Source organism: Stegostoma tigrinum, chromosome 9 (genome assembly GCF_030684315.1).
Source record: "Stegostoma tigrinum isolate sSteTig4 chromosome 9, sSteTig4.hap1, whole genome shotgun sequence".
NCBI lineage: Eukaryota > Metazoa > Chordata > Chondrichthyes > Orectolobiformes > Stegostomatidae > Stegostoma > Stegostoma tigrinum.
This window is the reverse complement of record NC_081362.1, coordinates 97,911,051-97,932,379: the sequence shown is the minus strand read 5'-3', so window position 1 is coordinate 97,932,379 and position 21,329 is coordinate 97,911,051. Positions and strand designations below refer to the sequence as shown.

Sequence of the window (21,329 nt, the reverse complement as noted above, 5' to 3'; positions counted from 1 at the left end):
CAGTATTTTTCTAGGAATCCTTAGATTCTGGAAAAGTCAGAGATGATTAGAAAACTGCCAATGTCACATCTTTATCTGAAAGGAAAGGAGCCAAAAATCAGGTAACTATCTGGCACAAAATCAGAAATTGCTGGAGAAACTCAGCAGGTCTGGCAACATCTGTAGGGAGAAAACAAAGTCAACATTTTGAGTCTGGTGATTCTTCTTCAGAATGTTATAACTTTGTAACAGTTTTCCTATGCAGACTTAAATTTTTCTTCTCTAGTCCAATCACTTGCCACTTAGATCCACAATTCTTTGTTAGTTTTACAGTATCCATCAATTTCATAGTTCTATTTTGTGTACACCAGCTGCCTCCTCTTCACCATGAACCTTGTCCTCACCCAGAACAACTTCTCCTTTAACTCATCTTCCTTTCTTCAGATCAAAGGTGCGATCATGGGTACCTGCATGGGCCCCAGTTATACCTGTTTTTTTTGTGGGATAGGTGGACCATACCTTGTTCCAATCCTACTTAGGTTCCTCCCCACAATTCTTTCTCCAGTACATCGAAGACATCATTGGTGCTGCTTCCCTCCTTCAGTAGAATTGGAAAAGTTTGTCAATTTTCACTTCCAGTTTCCACCCTGCTCTCCCTTTCACCAGGTCCATCTCTGACTTGTGCCTCTTCTTCCTCAACATGTCTAGGAACAGGTTGGCTACAAACATCCAGTACAATCCCATCAACTCCCGCAGTTACCTGGCCTATAATTCTTCACACTCTCTCAGTTTCTCCATTCCTGTCACATCTGTTCTAATGACACTACCTTCTCAAGGGAGGCCCACAGAAATGTCCGCCATTTTCCTCAGTTGAGGATTCTCTGCTGCCGTGCTTGATAGGGCCGTTTGCTCCATTTCCCACACTTTAGCCCTCAACCCTTCTATTCTCTCCCCAACAGCAATAGGGTTCCCCTTGTCCTTACCTACCATCCCACTGGTATCTGTATTAAAAGGATCATGAGCCACCAGTTCCACCCCCTCCAGTGGGATCCCACCACCAGACAAATATTCTGCACCCCTCCCCTCCCTTGTCAACCTTCTGCAGGGACCACTCCTTCCAGGATACCCTGGTCCACTCCTCCTCCACTTTTCAGCACCTTCCCATGCAATCACAGAGGGTCTACCATCTGCCGATTTACTTCCATCCTTCCTCACAGTCCACACTCCAGGCACATCTTCCAGGTGAAACAACAAGTTACCTACTTCACTTCAAACTAGTCTACTGAACTCACTGCTCACAAGTGCTCTACTTTGTACTGGGGAAACGAAACACAGATCGGATGACTATTTTGCAGAATACCTACATTTTGTGAACAAAAATTACCTCCAGTTCCCTGTCATTTCAACACACCACCCTGATCCCTGGCTAACATCTCTATCGCAGGCCTCTTGCAGTGCTCCAGTGGAGCTCGGTGCAAGCCGTAACAACAGCATCTCATTTTATACTTGAGGACCCTGCAGCCGTCAGGATTCAACATGGAGTTCAATAACTTCAGAACCTGAACACTTCCTTTCAAATCGGTTGTAGTCAGTGGGCCTGAAATGTTGAGCCTGCTTTCTCACTGCAGATGCTGCCAGATTGGCTGAGTCCTCCAGCAATTTCGGCTAATGTTGAGATAGTGGGATTAGTGGGATTAGTGGGATTAGTTTGGAATTGATACAGGCTATGGACAGAGTGTAGTTTAGTGTGATTAGTTTGGAATTGATACAGGCTATGGACAGAGTGTGGTTTAGTGGGATTGGTTTGGAATTGATACAGGCTATGGACAGCATGTGGTTTAGTGGGATTAGTTTGGAATTGATACAGGCTATGGACAGAGTGTGGTTTAGTGGGATTACATTGGAATTGATACAGGCTATGGACAGAGTGTAGTTTAGTGGGATTACATTGGAATTGATACAGGCTATGGACAGAGTGTGGTTTAGTGTGATTACATTGGAATTGATACAGGCTATGGATAGCGTGTGGGTGAGTGGGATTAGTTTGGAATTGATACAGGCTGTGGACAGAGTGTGGTTTAGTGGGATTAGATTGGAATTGATTCAGGCTACGGACAGAGGGTGGTTTAGTGGGATTGGTTTGGAATTGATACCGGCTATGGATAGCGTGTGGTTTAGTGGGATTAGTTTGGAATTGATACAGGCTATGGATAGCGTGTCGTTTAGTGGGATTAGTTTGGAATTGATACAGGCAATGGACAGAGTGCGGTTTAGTGGGATTTGTTTGGAATTGATACAGGCTATGGACAGAGTGTGCTTTAGTGGAATTACTTTGGAATTACTACAGGCTTTGGACAGAGTGTGGTTGAGTGTGATTAGTTTGGAATTGATACAGGCTATGGACAGAGTGTGGTTTAGTGGGAGTGGTTTGGAATTGATACCGGCTGCGGACAGAGTGTGGTTAGTGGGATTGGTTTGGAATTGATACAGACTATTGACTGAGTGTGCTTTAGTTGGGATGACTTTGAAATTGATGCAGGCTATGGACAGAGTGTGGTTTAGTGCGATTAGTTTGGAATTGATACAGGCTGTGGAGAGTTTGCGGTTTAGTGGGATTAGTTTGGCATTGATACAGGGTTCGGACAGAATGTGGTTTATTGTGATTGGTTTGGAATGGATACTGGCTATGGACAGAGTGTGGTTTTATGGGATTAGATTGGAATTGATACAGGCTATGGCCAGAGTGTGGTTTAGTGGGATTGGTTTGGAATTGATACAGGCTATGGACAGAGTGTGGTTTAGTGGGATTGGTTTGGAATTGATACTGGCTATGGACAGGGTGTGGTTTAGTGGGATTAGTTTGGAATTGATACAGGCTATGGACAGAGTGTGGTTTAGTGGGAGTTGTTTGGCATTGATACAGGGTATGGACAGCGTGTGGTTTAGTGGGATTGGTTTGGAATTGATACAGGCTATGGACAGAGTGTGGTTTAGTGGGATTTGTTTGGAATTGATACAGGCTATGGACAGAGTGTGGTTTTGTGGGATTAGTTTGGAATGGATACAGGCTGTGGACAGAATGTGGTTTAGTGGGATTAGATTGGAATTGATACAGGCTATGGACAGAGTGTGATTTAGTGGGATTTGTTTGGAATTGACACAGGCTATGGACAGCGTGTGGTTTAGTGGGATTGGTTTGGAATTGATACAGGCTATGGACAGATTCTGTTTTAGTGGGATTGGTTTGGAATTGATACAGGCTATGGACAGAGTCTGTTTTAGTAGGATTAGTGTGGAATTGATACAGGCTATGGACAGAGTGTGGTTTAGTGGGATTAGTTTGGAATTGATACAGGCTATGGACAGAGTGTGATTTAGTGGGATTAGTTTGGAATTGATACAGGCTATGGACAGGTGTGGTTTAGTGGGATTACTTGTGAATTGATACAGGCTCTGGACAGAGTGTGGTTTAATGAGATTAGTTTGGAATTGATTCAGGCTCTGGGCAGAGTGTGGTTTAGTGGGATTGGCTTGGAATTGATACAGGCTATGGACAGAGTCTGTTTTAGTAGGATTAGTTTGGAATTGACACAGGCTATGGACAGAGTGTGGTTTAGTCGTATTACTTTGGAATTGATACAGGCTACGGACAGAGTGTGGTTTCATGGGATTAGTTTGGAATTGATACAGACAATGGACAGAGTGTGGTTTAGTGGGATTAGTTTGGAATGGATACAGGCATAGGACAGAGAGTGGTTTAGTGGGATTTCTTTGGAATGGATACAGGCTAAGGACATAGTGTGGTTTCGTGGGATTAGTTTGGAATTGATACAGACAATGGACAGAGTGTGGTTTAGTGGGATTAGTTTGGAATGGATACAGGCATAGGACAGAGAGTGGTTTAGTGGGATTTCTTTGGAATGGATACAGGCTAAGGACATAGTGTGGTTTAGTGGGATTAGTTTGGAATTGTTACAGACTATGGACAGAGTGTGGTTTAGTGTGATTGGTTTGTAATTGATACAGGCTATGGACAGGGTCTGTTTTAGTGAGAGCGGTTTGGAATTGATACAGCAAATGGACAGCGTGTGGTTTAGTGGGATTCGTTTGGAATGGATACAGGCTATGGACAGTGAGTGGTTTAGTGGGATTAGTTTGGAATTGATACAGGCTATTTACAGAGTGTGGTTTAGTGAGATTGGTTTGGAATTGATACCGGCTGTGGACAGCGTGTGGTTAGTGGGATCAGTTTGGAATTGATACAGGCTATGGACAGAGTGTGGTTTAGTGGGAGTGGTTTGGAATTGATACAGGCTATGCACAGAGTGTGGTTTAGTGGGATTAGATTGGAATTGATACAGGCTATGGAAAGAATGTGGCTTCGTGGGATTGGTTTGGAATTGATACCGGCTGTCGACAGAGTGTGGTTTGTGGGATCAGTTTGGAATTGATACAAACTATTGACTGAGTGTGCTTTATTTGGGATGACTTTGGAATTGATACAGGCTATGGACAGAGTGTGGTTTAGTGGGATTAGTTTGGAATTGTTACAGACTATGGACAGGGTGTGGTTTAGTGGGATTGGTTTGGAAATGATACAGGCTATGGACAGGATGTGGTTTAGTGGGAGTGGTTTTGAATTGATACAGGCTATGGACAGAGTGTGGTTTAATGGGATTAGTTTGGAAAGGATACAGGCTATGGAGAGATTGTGGTTTAGTGGGATTAGTTTGGAATTGATACAGGCTCTGGACCGAGCGTGGTTTAGTGTGATTAGTTTGTAATTGATACAGGCTATGGACAGAGTGTGGTTTAGTGGGATTAGATTGGAATTGATACAGGCTATGGCCAGAGTGTGATTTAGTGGGATTAGTTTGGAATGGATACAGGCATAGGACAGAGAGTGGTTTAGTGGGATTACTTTGGAATGGATACAGCCTATGGACAGAGTGATGTTTAGTGGGAGTGGTTTGGAAATGATACAGGGTATGGACAGAGTGTGGTTTAGTGGGACTAGTTCGGAATGGATACACGCTATGGACAGTGTGTGGTTTAGTGGGATTACATTGGAATTGATACCGGCTGTGGACAGAGTTTGGTTTGTGGGATGAGTTTGGAAGTGATACAGACTATTGACTGAGTGTGCTTTCATTGGGATTACTTTGGAATTGATACGGGCTATGGACAGAGTGTGGTTTAGTGCGATTAGTTTGGAATTGATACAGGCTATGGACAGTGTGCGGTTTAGTGGGATTAGTTTGGCATTGATACAGGGTATGAACAGAATGTGGTTTATTGTGATTGGTTTGGAATGGATACAGGGTATGGACAGAGTGTTGTTTTGTGGGATTAGTTTGGAATTGATACAGGCTATGGACAGCGTGTGGTTTAGTGGGATTGGATTGGAATTGATACAGGCTATGGACAGAGTGTGGTTTACTGGGATTGGTTTGGAATTGATACAGGCTATGGACAGGGTGTGGTTTAGTGGGATTACTTTGGAATTGATACAGGCTATGGACAGATTGTGGTTTAGTGGGAGTGGTTTGGAATTGATACAGGCTATCAACAGAGTGTGGTTTAGTGGGATTAGTTTGGAATGGATACAGGCTATGCAGAGATTGTGGTTTAGTGGGATTAGTTTGGAATCGATACACGCTATGGACAGATTGTGATTTAGTGGGATTAGTTTGGAATTGACACAGGCTATGGACAGAGTGTGGTTTAGTAGGATTACTTTGGAATGGATACAGATAATGGACAGAGTGTGGTTTAGTGGGATTAGTTTGGAATTGATACAGGCTATGGACAGAATGTGGTTTTGTGGCATTAGTTTGGTATTGATCCAGCCTATGGTCAGAGTGTGGTTGAGTGGGATTGGTTTGGAATTGATACAGGCTATGGAGAGATTGTGGTTGAGTGGGATTATTTGGAATTGATACAGACAATGGACAGAGTGTGGTTTAGTGGGATTAGTTTGTAATTGATACAGGCTATGGACAGAGTGTGGTTTACTGTGACTACTTTGGAATTGATACAGCCTATGGACAGTGTGCGGTTTAGTGGGGTTTGTTTGGAATTGATACAGGCTATGGACAGAGTGTGGTTTAGTGGCATTATTTTGGAATGGATACAGACTATGGACAGAGTGTGGTTTAATGGGATTACTTTGAAATGGATACAGGCTAACAACAGAGTGTGGTTTGGTGGGATTAGTTTGTAATTGATACAGGCTATGGACAGAGTGACGTTTCGTCGTATTACTTTTGAATGGATACACGCTATGGACAGAGTGTGGTTTAGTGGGATTACTTTGGAATGGATACAGACAATGGACAGAGTGTGGTTTAGTGGGATTAGTTTGGAATGGATACAGGCTGTGGACAGAGTGTGGTTTGGTGGGATTAGATTGGAATTGATACAGGCTATGGGCAGAGTGTGATTTTGTGGGATTTGTCTGGAATTGACACAGGCTATGGACAGAGAGTGGTTTCGTCGTATTACTTTGGAATGGATACAGGCTATGGACAGAGTGTGGTTTAGTGGGATTAGTTTGGAATGGATACAGACAATGGACAGAGTGTGGTTTAGTGGGATTACTTTGGAATGGATACAGGCTATGGACAGATTCTGGTTTAGTGGAATTACTATTGAATTGATACAGGCTATGGGCAGAGTGTCGTTTAATGGAATTAGTTTGGAATTGATACAGGCTCTCAACAGAGTGTGGTTTAGTGGGATTAGATTGGAATTGATATATGTTATGGACACTGTGTGGTTCAGTGGGATTAGTTTGGAATTGATTCAGGCTATGGACAGAGTGTGGCTTAGTGGGATTAGTTGTGAATTGTTTCAGGCTCTGGACAGAGTGTGGTTTAGTGGGATTACTATTGAATTGATACAGGCTATGGGCAGAGTGAGGTTTAGTGGGATTAGTTTGGAATTGATACAGGCTATGGGCAGAGTGCGGTTTAGTTGGATTAGTTTGGAATTGATACAGGCTGTGGACAGAGTGTGGTTTCGTGCGATTATTTTGGAATTGACACAGGCTCTGGACAAAACGTGTTTTAGTGGGATTAGTTTGGAATTGATACAGGCTGTGGACAGAGTGTGGTTTAATGAAATTAGTTTGGAATTGATACAGGCTATGGACAGAGTGTGGTTTAGTGGGATTACTTTTGAATTTGTACAGGCTATGGACAGAGTGTGATTTAGTGGGATTTGCTTTGAATTGATACAGGCTATGGAAAGAGTGTGGCTTAGTGGTATTACCTTGGAATTGATACAGGCAATGGACAGAGTGTTGTTTAGTGGGAATAGTTTGGAGTTGATACAGGCTATGGACAGATTGTGATTTAGTGAAATTATTTTGGAATTGATCCAGGCTATGGACAGTGTGGTTTAGTTGGATTGGTTTGGAATTGATACAGGCTATGGACAGAGTCTGTTTTAGTGAGATCGGTTTGGAATTGAGACAGGCTATGGACAGAGTGTGGTTTAATGAGATTAGTTTGGAATTGATACAGGCTATGGACAGTGTGGTTTAGTGGGATTACTTTTGAATTTGTACAGGCTATGGACAGAGTGTGATTTAGTGGGATTTGCTTTGAATTGATACAAGCTATGGAAAGAGTGTGGCTTAGTGGTATTACCTTGGAATTGATACAGGCAATGGACAGAGTGTTGTTTAGTGGGAATAGTTTGGAATTGATACAGGCTATGGACAGATTGTGATTTAGTGAAATTAGTTTGGAATTGATCCAGGCTATGGACAGAGTGTAGTTTTGTGGGATTACAGTGGAATTGATACAGGCTATGGACAGAGTGTGGTTTAGTGGGATGAGTTTGGCATTGATACAGGCTATGGACAGAATGTGGTTTAGTTGGATTGGTTTGGAATTGATACAGGCTATGGACAGAGTCTGTTTTAGTGAGATCGGTTTGGAATTGATACAGCAAATGGACAGAGTGTGGTTTAGTGGGATTCGTTTGGAATGGATACAGGCTATGGACAGTGAGCGGTTTAGTGGGATTACCTTGGAATGGATACAGTCTGTGTACAGAGTGTGGTTTAATGGGATTAGTTTGGAATTGATACAAGCTATGGACAGAGTGTGGTTTATTGGGATTAGTTTGGAATTGTTACAGACTATGGACAGAGTGTGGTTTAGTGTGATTGGTTTGGAATTGATACAGGCTATGGACAGAGTGTGTTTTAGTGGGATTGGTTTTTAATTGATACAGGCTATGGATAGAGTGTGGATTAGTGGGATTACTTTAGAATTGATACACGCTCTGGACAGCGTGTGGTTTCGTGGGATTAGTTTGGAATTGATACGGGCTCTGGACAGAGTGTGGTGTCGCCGGATTAGTGTTGAATAGATACAAGCTATGGACAGAGTGTTGTTTAGTGAGATTAGTTTGGAATTTATACAGGTTATGGACAGAGTGTGGTTTAGTGGGATTACTTTGGATTCGATACAGGCTATGGACAGAGTGTGTTTTAGTGTGATTGGTTTGGAATTGATACAGGCTAAGGACGGAGTGTGGTTTAGTTGGATTAGTTTGGCATTTATTGAGGACCATGATGGCCAGGGAAGTGGGATTGGTTTAGAATTGACACTGGGATGTGGAGAGGGCGTGGGGCAATTGGATTTTTATGGGATTGTACCAAGGTTATGGGGAGAGATTAGGGCGTGAGATTAGTTTTGGACTGAAGCACATATGGCGATGGTGGAGCAGTGGGAATAGAGTTACAGAGTCATAGGCATGTACAGCACGGAAACAGACTCTTTGGTCCAATTTGTCTGTGCCGACCAGATATTTTGTAATAATATTTTGGTTTTGAGCTACTTTCACAATGAACCACTTTAGCTTGATGAGATGAATGATCTCCTCTGGCAGGATATGCAAGTATGGCTGTAAGGTTGTAAATTCTCATGGATGACATTTGTAATTCCGATTTATGTGATTTATCCTCAGATTTGGTGCCCTGATTTGAATCCATTTCCAATTGATTCATTTAATTTTTCAAACTGGAATCGGGATCGTAAGGGGTCAACGAATATTTGCAATCAGACTGAGGTATGGCAGACATTGGCTTATGCACTTCTGTCCTTTCATTTATTTCCTATGACTGAGGGAAGTTGATTGAAGGATCACACCACCTTATTAGGAACAATGAGAGGAGGAACATTATTTATTTGCTATGTTTCAGAGAAAATTGAAATGAAATAATGACAAAAGCTTGTATTTATTTAGCCCATTCAATATAATGAAATACTTCAAGGTGATTCGCGGGAGCATTATGAAACAAAGTTCAATCTGATAAACAGTACAAACATATGACTGCAAGATGACATAGATTGGGACTTGAATGTTGAAGCATATATGGCATTTTGGAATGACAAGAACTTAGAAAAAGATAGAGAGGTGGCACTGTTAATTAATTATGACTTTGACACAATAAAGAGCGATGATGCAAACTCAGGAAACAAAGCTAGACGAGTGGCTTAGGTAGCGTTTAGAAATCTTAAAGGCAAAACGTAATTTGAGGGATAAAAGCAAAATACCATGGATGCTAAAAATCTAAAATAAAAACATGAAGTGCCAGAGAAGCTCAGCACCTTTGGAGAGAGAAACAGAGTTAACATTTCAAATCTCATGTAACTTCTTCAGAACTGAACAATTCATAGCATGTTTTTGGGATTCTGTTTCGGACAACATGTTCTGGTGTTAGCCAGAGGCCAAACAATATGTGGCTATATGGTCTTGTGCAATGAAATCAGACCAATGATCTGAGAGTGAAGGCACCAATAGGTAGCAGTGATCGTAAAATGATTAAATTTTATATTCAGTTTGACAGGCTGCAGAATGACTCCATGTTTTTAATTGGAGTAAGGCACACTTTAATGGTATGAGACAAGAACTTTCAAAAATTGATTGGAGTAGACTGTTCACAGGTAAAGTGGCGTCTGTTAAGTGGAAAGCTTTCAAAAAGTGTGATAATGAGAGTTCAGAGTCATTATGGTCCTGTTTAGAGGGAATATAAGAGGTGCGTGTGCGTGCGCTCCCAGTGGGGGAGTACTTCAGTGGTCAAGGATGTGTGGCCTCAGATCTTCAGGTAATGTCCTCCAAGGCAGATTTTGGGATACACAATGCAGAGTCGCCGAGCAGAGGCTGATAGCTAAGTTCAGTACCCATGTGGACGGCCTCAACTAGGATCTCAACCCACTACTGCATACAGTCTCTCACATGCACATGTGCATACATGTACAGTCACTCACTCACACAAACACACACACACTCTCTTTCTCCCTCACACGCGCACACACACACACACACACACACACACACAAACACACACACACACATACACACACACAAACACACAGTCTCTCTCTCTCTCTCTCGCACACACATGAGTCTATTGGGTGAATTTGTATTTGCAGATACATCCTATTTTGTTCAACCGTCTCCCCATCCCACTTTTCTGATGAAGTGTCTCGGCCCGAAACGTCAGCTTTTGTGCTCCTCTGATGCTGCTTGGCCTGCTGTGTTCATCCAGCTCCACACCTTGTTATCTGGCATTTTATAAATTCCTACTTTAGAAATAAAAGCAGTCTGACTCCCAACTAAAACACAAAAAGATTCTAAACAAAGCCTAACATGCATTGTCTGACCTAAAATGTCACCTGTTCTTTACACTGATAAAACCTTTAGTTCTCACAGCACAGGGACTTGAAAGGAATTTGGGGATTTACATAGACATATTAATCAATTAAAACCTCAAACTGATTAAAGATTTAACAGCATCTTAGGTTTGTTTAGTACATTCTCATCAATAGTATGACCATTTGATCTTTTACTTCTAAATTCTGTGTCTGATACAACCTCCCTCACTGACACCTGAAGGAGGAGCGAGGCTCTGAAAGCTTGTGTTTTCAAATAAACCTGTTGGACTATAACTGAGTGTTGTGAGATTTCTGACCTTGTCCACCCCAGTCCAACACTGACACCTCCAGATCTTGGCAAAATGTGTTCAATGATAGATCAATAGAGGGTAAGTAACAGACATTTAATATGATTTTTCAAAATACATGGAATAGAAAAAGCTAATGTGAAGCAAAAATTCAAAAGATGGGGACCTAATATCTGTTGTTAACGAACAGTGTTAAAGATTGCATCAATTTTGAAGAAAAAGCTTATAATTACACAAGGGAATAGTAGGATAGAACATAAAATATGGAAAATAAGGTTAAAAGATAGGCAAGGAAAGTTAGCGCTTGAGAGAAGCCTAGGTGGAGCAACAAAAGCTAATATTTTGTTGAGACTTTGTTAAAAATGGTTAATTAAGTGAGAATTGGTCCCATAGAAAATAACTTCGGGGAATTAATGATAAAAATTAAGGAGAAGGGAAATGAATGGAACTTTACATTGGCCTTCACTGTCAATGATATCAGCCACATCCCAGAAATAGCTGTAAATAATTAAATGGAAAGTAGGAGAAGCCAAGAAATTTGCAATCCCCTGGAATGGGCTATGAGGAAACATCGGGTTGTGAGTTATCATGTTCCTGGCTACTGATGGACTTTGCCTGAGGCTCTTATATGAACTAATGAGTGAGAGAATTGATGCCTTGATTTTAATTTACCAAAATTCCCTCGATTGGGAACGGTCCCTTTAGATTGGAAAAGAGTGAACGTAATGTTCAAAAAAGAGACAGACAGAAATCAGAAATGACAGGCCAATGAGGCTAACCTCTGTATGAGGGAAGGTGTTTGAAAATATTCTTAAAAATGTTATTACATGGCTTTGAGAAAACTTGAAGGAAATCTGCCAATGTCAACATGGTTTTGTAGAAAGGAAATCATGTTTAACAAATTTATTGGAGCTGTTTGAAGAAGGAGCATGTATTGTGGATAAAGAGGAGCCTGCCGGATGTTGAATAGAATAGAGTATCTTGCATTGCCAAGTGTACTCAAGTACAGGAGTACAGTGAAAAGTTTACAATGTTGCCTCTCAATGCTCCATTTTAGATAGAAAAAAGAGGAATAAAAAAGAAAAGAAGTTATATTACTTTACAGTGATTCATAGCATAAGTTAGAAATAATACATGGTTAAAATGATAAACATCACAGTCGGACAAACAAATTACAGATAAACAATACTTTGCAGTAGTTCAGCGCAGGGGCTTTCTCACGTGGTCTGACCGACCTCACAAGCCACCGACCGCACATGCCAGATCTCAGTTCAACAACTTTCTCCACTCTGCCTCCACCCCGCTCAGCTCTGGCTCCCAGCCACTCCACCCCACTCCATGCCTCCACCCGGCTCAGCTCCGGCTGTCAGCCACTCCACCCCACTCCATGCCTTCAACCCGCTCCACTCCGGCTCTCAGCCACTCAGGCTCTCAGCCACTCCACCCCACTCCATGCCTTCAACCCGCTCCACTCCGGCTCTCAGCCACTCCACCCCACTCCGTACCTTCAACCCGCTCCACGCTGGCTCTCAGCCACTCCACCCCACTCCATGCCTTCAACCCGCTCCACTCTGGCTCTCAGCCACTCCACCCCACTCCGTGCCTTCAACCCGCTCCACGCTGGCTCTCAGCCACTCCACCCCACTCCATGCCTCCAGCCCACCCCACTCTGGCTCTCAGCCACTCCACCCCACCCCATGCCTCCAGCCCACCCCACTCTGGCTCCCAGCCACTCCACCCCACTCCATGCCTTCAACCTGCTCCACTCCGGCTCTCAGCCACTCAGGCTCTCAGCCACTCCACCCCACTCCATGCCTTCAACCCGCTCCACTCCGGCTCTCAGCCACTCCACCCCACTCCATGCCTTCAACCCGCTCCACTCTGGCTCTCAGCCACTCCACCCCACTCCGTGCCTTCAACCCGCTCCACGCTGGCTCTCAGCCACTCCACCCCACTCCATGCCTCCAGCCCACCCCACTCTGGCTCTCAGCCACTCCACCCCACCCCATGCCTCCAGCCCACCCCACTCTGGCTCCCAGCCACTCCACCCCACTCCATGCCTTCAACCTGCTCCACTCCGGCTCTCAGCCACTCCACCCCACCCCATGCCTTCAACCTGCTCCGCTCCAGCTCTCAGCCACTCCACCCCACTCCATGCCTTCAACCTGCTCCGCTCCGGCTCTGAGCCACTCCACCCCACTCCATGCCTCCACCCGGCTCAGTTCCGGCTGTCAGCCACTCCACCCCACTCCATGCCTCTAGCCTACCCCACTCCGGCTCTCAGCCACTCCAACCCACACCATGCCTCCAGCCCACCCTGCTCCGGCTCTCAGCCACTCCACCCCACTCCATGCCTTCAACCGCTCCACTCTGGCTCCCAGCCACTCCACCCCACTCCATGCCTTCAACCCGCTCCACTGCGGCTCTCAGCCACTCCATGCCTCCAGCCCACCCCACTCTGGCTCTCAGCCACTCCACCCCACTCCATGCCTCTAGCCTACCCCGCTCCGGCTTTACAGCTCTAAGGTAAGTTTTCTTATAAGAAAGAAACTTTGAAATCTTAGAAAAAAGAGAGAGAAAGGAAGGAAGGAAGCGAGTGGACTGATTGACGAGCCCCAGTGCTGCCTATTCTACTCCCACAATCTTAATTCTTGCACTGTACCTAAGTTTCCAGAAACCATTTAAAAAGGTGCCACGTTATTTTGTTTCCACGCAGTGGATGGTGAAAATCTGGAATGTGCTACCTGGGATGCTATGATTGTATGACTCTATGACTTATGACCCCCAAGAGGATTTTGTCTGTCATCTTATTTCAATGACCGCAGCCTCCCTCCAGTGGGTGAAAATGCTCTTGACTGCATCGTTTGCGCATCCCATGCTTCTGCCCTCACATCCTCTCCCCGTATCCCTGTACACCTGTATCCCCCATGTGAATAGCCTAAAAGCGCTCCGCTTCTTCCTGTCCCGCGGGCCTGACCTGTCCCCCTCCACCGATACCCTCATCCTCTTAACTGGACTTGTCCTCACCCTCAATAACTTCTCCTTCAACTCCTCCCACTTCCTGCAGCCAGACAGGGGGTGGCCATGGGTACCCACATGGGCCCAAGCTGTGCCTGCCTCTTCATAGGATATGTGGAATAGTCCCTATTCTGCTGTTACACTGGCCCCATCCCTCACCTCTTGCTCTGCTGCATCGATGACGGTATCAGCCTCATGCTCCCACATGGAGCTTGAACAGTTCATCCACTTCACTAACACCTTCCACCCCAACCTTAAGTTCACCTGGACCATCTCTAATACCTCTCTCTCTTTCATGGACCTCTCTGTCTCTATCTCTGGCGACCACCTCAAAACTGATATCTATTTCAAGCCGACCAACTCCCACAGCTAACTTGACTACACCCACCTTCCTGCAAAAATGCCGTCCCCTACTCCCAATTCCTTCCACCTCCGCCACATCTGCTCCCAAGATGGGGGGTTCCACTCCCGAATATCCCAGATGTCCTCTTATTTCAAGGACTGTAACTTTCCCGCTCCGGTGATCAAAAATGCTCTCGACCACATCCCTTGTGTTTCCTGCACCTCAGCCCTCACGCCCCCTCTGCCCAACAGAAACAAAGACAGAATCCCCTTTGTCCTCACGTATCACCCCACCACCTTCCAAATTCAACGTATCATTCTCTGCCACTTGTGCCACCTATAATCTAACCCCACTACGAAGGACATATTTCCCTCCCCACCCCTGTCTGCCCTCCATAGGGACCTCTCTCTCTGCCACTCCCTCGTGTGCTGCACACTCACTGTTAGCCCCACCACCCCCGGCACTTTTCCCTGCAACCGCAGGAAGTGCTACACCTGCCCCTAAACCTCCCCCCTCACCTCCACCCAAGGAACCAAAAAAACTTGCCACATTAGCCAGAGGGTCACCGGCACATCTGAAAATGTGGTCTACTGCATCTGCTGCTCCCAATGTGGCCTCCTTTCCATTGGTGAGACCAAGCGGAGTCTCGGAGATTGCTTTGTAGAGCACCTGCGCTCTGCTTGTGATAAACGACAACAACTTCCAGTCGCGAACCACTTCAACTCCCCCTCCCAATCCCTAGATGACTGTCCATCCTGGGCCTCCTGCAGTGTAACAATGACACCACCCATAAACTGGAGGGACAGCACCTCAGATTCCACATTGGGAGCCGATTGCACAATGTTCTCAATGTGGACTTTACTTGTTTCAAAATCTCCCCAGCCTGGCCTCATCGCATGACCAACTTTCCCTTCATTCCCACCTCTTTGACCTGACACAACCTGTCCATCTTCTCTCCCACCTCACTAACCAATCCCCACCACTGCCTTCCTGCACTCACCTATCAGCATCCCACCTACCTTCCTGAGCCCCACCCCTCCTCTCTCTATTTATTTCAGAGCACCCTTTCCCCTCCCCCATTTCTGAAGAAGGCGCCAGACCTGAAATGTTAACTTTCCTGCTCCTCTGATGCTGCCTGGCCCGCTGTGTTCCTCCAGCTCCACACTGTGATATCTATTTTTAAATGCCTAATGTCTGTTTTCAATGAGTTATGCTGAATTTTAAACAGTAACCCTCTAGTTCTAGATTCTCCCATCTACCAGATAAAGACTCCTGAGCTTGCCTTTATGTTTTAATCAAATTGCCTCTTATTCTTCTAAGCCCCAGCAGATACAAACCTAGTTACTCTACCAACCTTGCCTCATAAGGTGTCTCCATCCACACTGTACCCCCCAATCCAGGCATTAATCTGGGAAACCTTCTCTGAATTACCCCCAATATATTTACATTCTTATGTAAATAAGGCGACCAACATGATGCAAGTACTCTAGATTTGATCTCACCAGTGTCCTGTATAATGGAAGCATAACTTCATGACTTTTATGTTCATTCCCTTGCTCCATTTGTAAATTATAATATTTTATTAGTGTTCTGTATTATTGGCTGTACTTGCATACTAACCTTTTGCCATTCATCCCTCTGCATCTCAGAGATCTGCAATCTCTCACCATTTAAATAATATACTTATCTTTCATGTTTCCTCTCAAAATGGATAATTTCACACTTTGGCACATTTTCCATCAAAACATAAAAGATTCTGCGGCATCTGTCAGGGTAGATGTGGAAAAGCAAATACCACATATGAGAGATCTAGAACTAGGTGACAGCTTTTTAAGAATAAGGGAATGCCCATTTAAGACAAAGAGAAAAAATGTTCATAGCTCATTTCAAAATCTCTTCCTTTAAAGGTGGTGGAAGCAGAGCCTTTGAATATTTTTAAGGTAGAGGTGGTGAAATGTTCGATTAGAAGGGAGCTGAAAGGTTGTTGAGGCGAAATGGGAATGTGGAGGTCACACCAGAGATAATCTTGCTGAATGGATCAGCAGGATTAAGGGGTCAAGTGGTCTATTTCTGCTCCTAAATACTTCATAGACTTACAGATGTTCACAGCACAGTGGAGGCGATTCAGCCCAACGTGTTCATACCAATTAACAAAGATATGACGACACAATACTATTTTACAGCTTTTGCCCTCTAACCTGGAGGCTATGGCAATGCAGGTGAATATCAAATACAGCTTAATGTTATAACTGACTCAGCACCATTTCAACCAGTACATTCCAGGCTCCCATCATCCTCTGATAGAGAATTAATTCTCCTTCATTCTCCTCTTAGCCATCTATCTCTTACTTTAAAACTAGATCCCCTGGTTACTAGCCCCTCTACTGATAGAAAAGAAGTGCCTTCAACCATACAATCCAGGCCCCTCCATCAGGTCCCCTCTCGACCTTGTCTGCTTTAAATAAATCAATCCTCGCTTCTGCAGCCTGTCTCTATCAGTAAACTGCTCCATCCCAGGCAACACCCTGGTTAATCTCTTCTGTCCCATCTTGCATACAGTAAAAAAATGTTTTCTGTAGTGCATAGGCCAGAATTGTTGTGGCATAACTAAGATAATCTATAGCTCTATCATAACCTCCCTGCTTTTATATTCAACACCTCAACTAATAAGAACAAGTGTTCAATATGCCTTCCTGAGCACTTTATCTACTCGCCCTGCACACCAAGGCACATCTGATCTTCAGTACTCTCTGGGGTCCTACCATTCACAGTGTAACTCCTTGTTTTGTTAATCCTCCCCGAGTGCTGAACCTCACACTTTATCAGATTGAACTCCATTTTACACTCTCCGCCCAGCTGACCAGTCCATTGATGTACTCTTGCACATTACAGCTATTCTCATAATTTATGACCCTACTAATTTTCATATCATTTGCATATCCTTGCTCATACACCCAACATTTCAGTTATTAATGCACTCCACAAACAGCAAGGGTTCCAGTACCTAGTCCTGAGGAATTCCACTGGAAGCAGGCTACCAGTCACAGAAATATTCCTCTACCATCGCCCTCTACTCACTGCCTGTCAGTTTATTTTGATCCAAAGTATAACTTTGTCCTGGATCCCGTGGACTCTCACTGTCTTGACCAGATTTTTATGCCAGACATTATCAAAGGGCTTGCTAAAGTCCATGTTGACCATATCAAATGCAGTGATTAGAGATGTTGCACTGTAATTTAGCCAGAGTGAGTAAGAGGTCAAATGCATTATAGATGCAGTGTAATGGGGATAACTGTGGGGTTGTTCACTTTGTTCACAGAAGTAGTAGGATGGATTATTATTTGAATGGCTACAGTTTGAGAGAGGGGAATGTTTGATGAGATATTGGTGGCTTTATGCACCATTTGCTGAAAGTAAGCATGCAGGTGCAGCAGTAAAGAAGCAAAACTGTATTTTGGCCTTGATAGTGAGAGGATTCAAGGATAAGAACAAGGATGTCTTGCTGCAATTATACAGGGCCTTGGTGAGGCCACTTGGAATATTGTGAGCAGTTTTAATCTCCTAATCTAAGGAAGGATATTCTTGCTGTTGAGGGAGTACATTGAAGGTTTATCAAATTGATTCTTGGCACTGACATTATGAGGTTTATATTTAGTGGCATTCAGAAGAATGATCTTATAGAAACTCATAGAATTTTAACAGAACTAGACAGGTTAGATGTAGGATGGATGTTCCTGATGGAAGGGGATTCCACAACCAGGAGTCATGGTTTAAGGACATGGGGTAAACCTTCTTGGACAGAGATGAGGAGAGTTTCTTCACCCAGAGAGTTTGAGGTTGACGTTGTTTTTACATGTACCGAGATACAGTGAAAAGAATTGTTTTGTGTGCTATTCAGGCAAATTGTATTATACAAAGTGCATCAGGGTAGCAGAACAAAGTGCAGAATACAGTGTTACGGCCACAGAGAAAAAGCAGAGAGATCAGAATTAACAGTTGAGAGGTTCATTTCAAAAGTCTGATAACAGCGACAAAGAAGATATCCTTGAATCTGGTGGTACATGTATTCAAACTTTTATATCTTCAGCCTGACGAAAGAGGGAGGAAGACAATATAACCAGGCTGGGAAGGGTCTTTGATTATGTTGGCTGCTTTCCCGAGTCAGTGGGAAGTGTGGATGGAGTCAACAGAAGGAAGACTTGTTTGTGTGGTAGACTGGGCTATATTCACGACTCTCTGTAATTCTTGTGATCTTAGAAAAAGAAGTTGTCAAACCAAGCTGTGGTGCATCCGGGTAGGATGCTTTCCATGGAGCAGCGATAAAAATTGGTAAGAGTGCTTGTGGACATGGCAAATTTCCTTAGCCTCCTGAGGAAGTAGAGAAGTTGTTGTGCTTTCTTGACAATTGCGCCAATGTTTGTCGACTAGGACAGATTGTTGGTGATCATCACTGTAAGGAAATTGACCCTGTCTTTCATCTCACCTCAGTACCATTGATGCATGTCCTCCATTCCACTTCCTGAAGTCAATGACCAACTCCTTCACTTTGCTGACATTGGGGGAGAGATTGTTCTCTTTACATCATGCTGCTAATCACTCTATCTGTCTTCTGTATTCTACCCCATTGTTTGATATCTGCCCTACAATAGTGATGTCATCAGCAAACTTGTAAATGAAGTTAATGTAAAAGTTGCCCATGCAGTTCTGAGTTTATAAGAAATCTCATTGGGGCCTGTGTACTCAGCCTTGTGGAACACTGGTGTTGAGGATTTTGGTGGAAAAGGTGTTGTTGTCTATTCTTACTGTTTGCGGTCTTTAGGTCAGAAAGTCGAAGAGGCAGTTACAGCACGGGAAGATGAGTTTGTTTGGAATTATGGTGTTGAAGGCAGAGCTGTGATCAAGAAGTAGGATCCTGACAAAGTGATGAGCGTAGGGCCAGGGAGACGGTGTCTGCCATGGAGCTGTTGCTCCAGTAGGTGAATTGCAAAGGGTCAAGGCAGTTTGGGAGGCTGGAGTTAATGTGACCATGACTAACCTGTCAAAGCCGTTCCTAATTATGGAGGTCAGAGCTACTACGGGTAGTCATTGAGGCACGTTGCATGATTTTGCTTTGGCATCAGGATGAAATTCATTACCACACAAAGTGGTTGCAGTCAAAACTTTCAGCTTTCAAGAAGGAGGTAGATAAAGCTTCTTTAGCTGAAGGGCTCAGGTGATATGAAGGACAGCGGGATTAGAGCATTAAGCTCGATGATCAGCTATGATCATAATAAATAGAAGAGCAGGTTCAAGGGGTGCACTGGTCCACTCCTGCTCCAGTCTTCTATATTTCTACATTTCTATGACACTGGGAATTCTCTGGAACTCATTGCTACCGAAGACTATTGAGGCCTAGTCATTGAGTGTCTTTAAGACAGACAGAGATAGGGTCTTGATCAGTAATGGGATCCAGGTTTACAGGGAGAAGACAGGAGAATGGGCTTGACATAAATAAGCCATGAGCAAATGGCGGAGCAGACTCAGTGGGCCGAATGCCCTAATTTTGCTCCTACATGTTATGCTCTTATAGTGTTAAAGCCATTGTGGTTGGTCACAATGAAGAGAGATGTGAATTGGATGGGTTTCTTGCAGATGGTGTTTCTCAGCCAATCTGTGGATCAGCTGTCTGCATTTTGGAATAGTGCCTCAGATACTGGTGAGGGCCACTTTGCAGGGTTGTCTGAGCCAATCATGGTTGAATGTAGTTTAAACCCTATTCAACTTTTCAGTAGCAATTTGATACCACTAAGTAATTTCTAGGCCATTTCATAAAATTGTTAAGAGTCAACCACATTGCCCCGGGTCTGGAGCCACAACCAGGGACAACTGATAAAAGATAGCAAATTCTGTCTCCCGAAGAAAGTTAGTGAACCATATGAACTTTTACAATAATCTGGTGGTTTATGATCATCATTACCGAGATTTTCATTATATATTTGTTAACTAAACTCAAATTTCAGCAACTGCCTCAGTGGATTTGAACTAATGAGCCTGGAGACTTTGTCCACGTCTCTGCATCATTAGTTCAGTCACTTAATGATGTTGAAGTTAGAAACATGCAGATACCTGAGGAAAACAAAGACAGTGTGTTGTTTCATTTTTAACTCTCAGTGAGGCTTATGAATGGTCAAAGATAGTTATAAATATTCTTTACTGTAGCCGCCTGTGTATCATACTATGACAGGGGGTTGACTTGTCTTGGATTTTATTTTAATCTTGGAAGCCTTTTTTAATCAGTCTGTCCCTTGTTCCAAGTGGCGTCTAACTAGACCACCATATGCCTGAGACCAACCTTTTCAGGAGGGCCCCAATGCCAGTCCATTTTTCCTCAGAACTAAGTCTGTACTTAGTCTTCCAGGCGTTGTCTAACTAGTGACTTGTGTAGTTTTAACAAGATTTCTCTGTTTTTGTACTCATTTCCCTTTGAAAGTAAAGGCCAACATTTCTTTTGTCGTCCCTGTTACCTGCTGAGTTTATTTTGCGATTCCTGCTTAATGGTTAATCCCAAGAATTAATGAAGAAAGTAATGTGAGCCACTTCGTACATTCCTGGAACTGAGGGAAGTTGAGTCAATCACATTGCTGAGGATCTGGCTTCAGAAGTAGGGCAAACCAGGTAAGTACAGCAGATTAGTGACCAGATGAGGTTTTATAATAATCAACAGTGGTCACATGATCATCATTAAGCCAGCTTTTGATTCCAGATTTTTAAGAAGTTAAATTTTACCATCTACCATGGTGGTGTTTGAATCCCTATTCCCAAAGCATTAACTCTGCTCTCTCTCCACAGATGCTGCCAGACCTGCTAAGGTTTTCCAGCAATTTGTTTTAGTTTATCCCCAGAAAATTAGACTGGAATTCTGAGTTTCATTCAATGACAATAACTTTCAGCCACCATCTCCACAAGGAGCTCCAAGGGTTAGTGAAGCTCGGTATAATGTGTGAGCAATGACTAGTTCTAGGAATAATG

The 21,329-nt window shown here is 43.7% G+C and overlaps 1 protein-coding gene across 1 annotated transcript in view; it reads left to right on the top strand.

Moving 5' to 3' along the window:
- The window catches only part of LOC125455212 (adenylate cyclase type 8-like), a 163,959-nt gene that overhangs the window by 105,307 nt on the left and 37,323 nt on the right, over positions 1-21,329 (top strand). Inside the window, exon 11 of the mRNA XM_048536930.2 lies at positions 8,962-9,063. Within this exon, the coding sequence (XP_048392887.1) occupies positions 8,962-9,063 (102 nt within the window). The remainder of the gene's footprint in view (positions 1-8,961; positions 9,064-21,329) is intronic.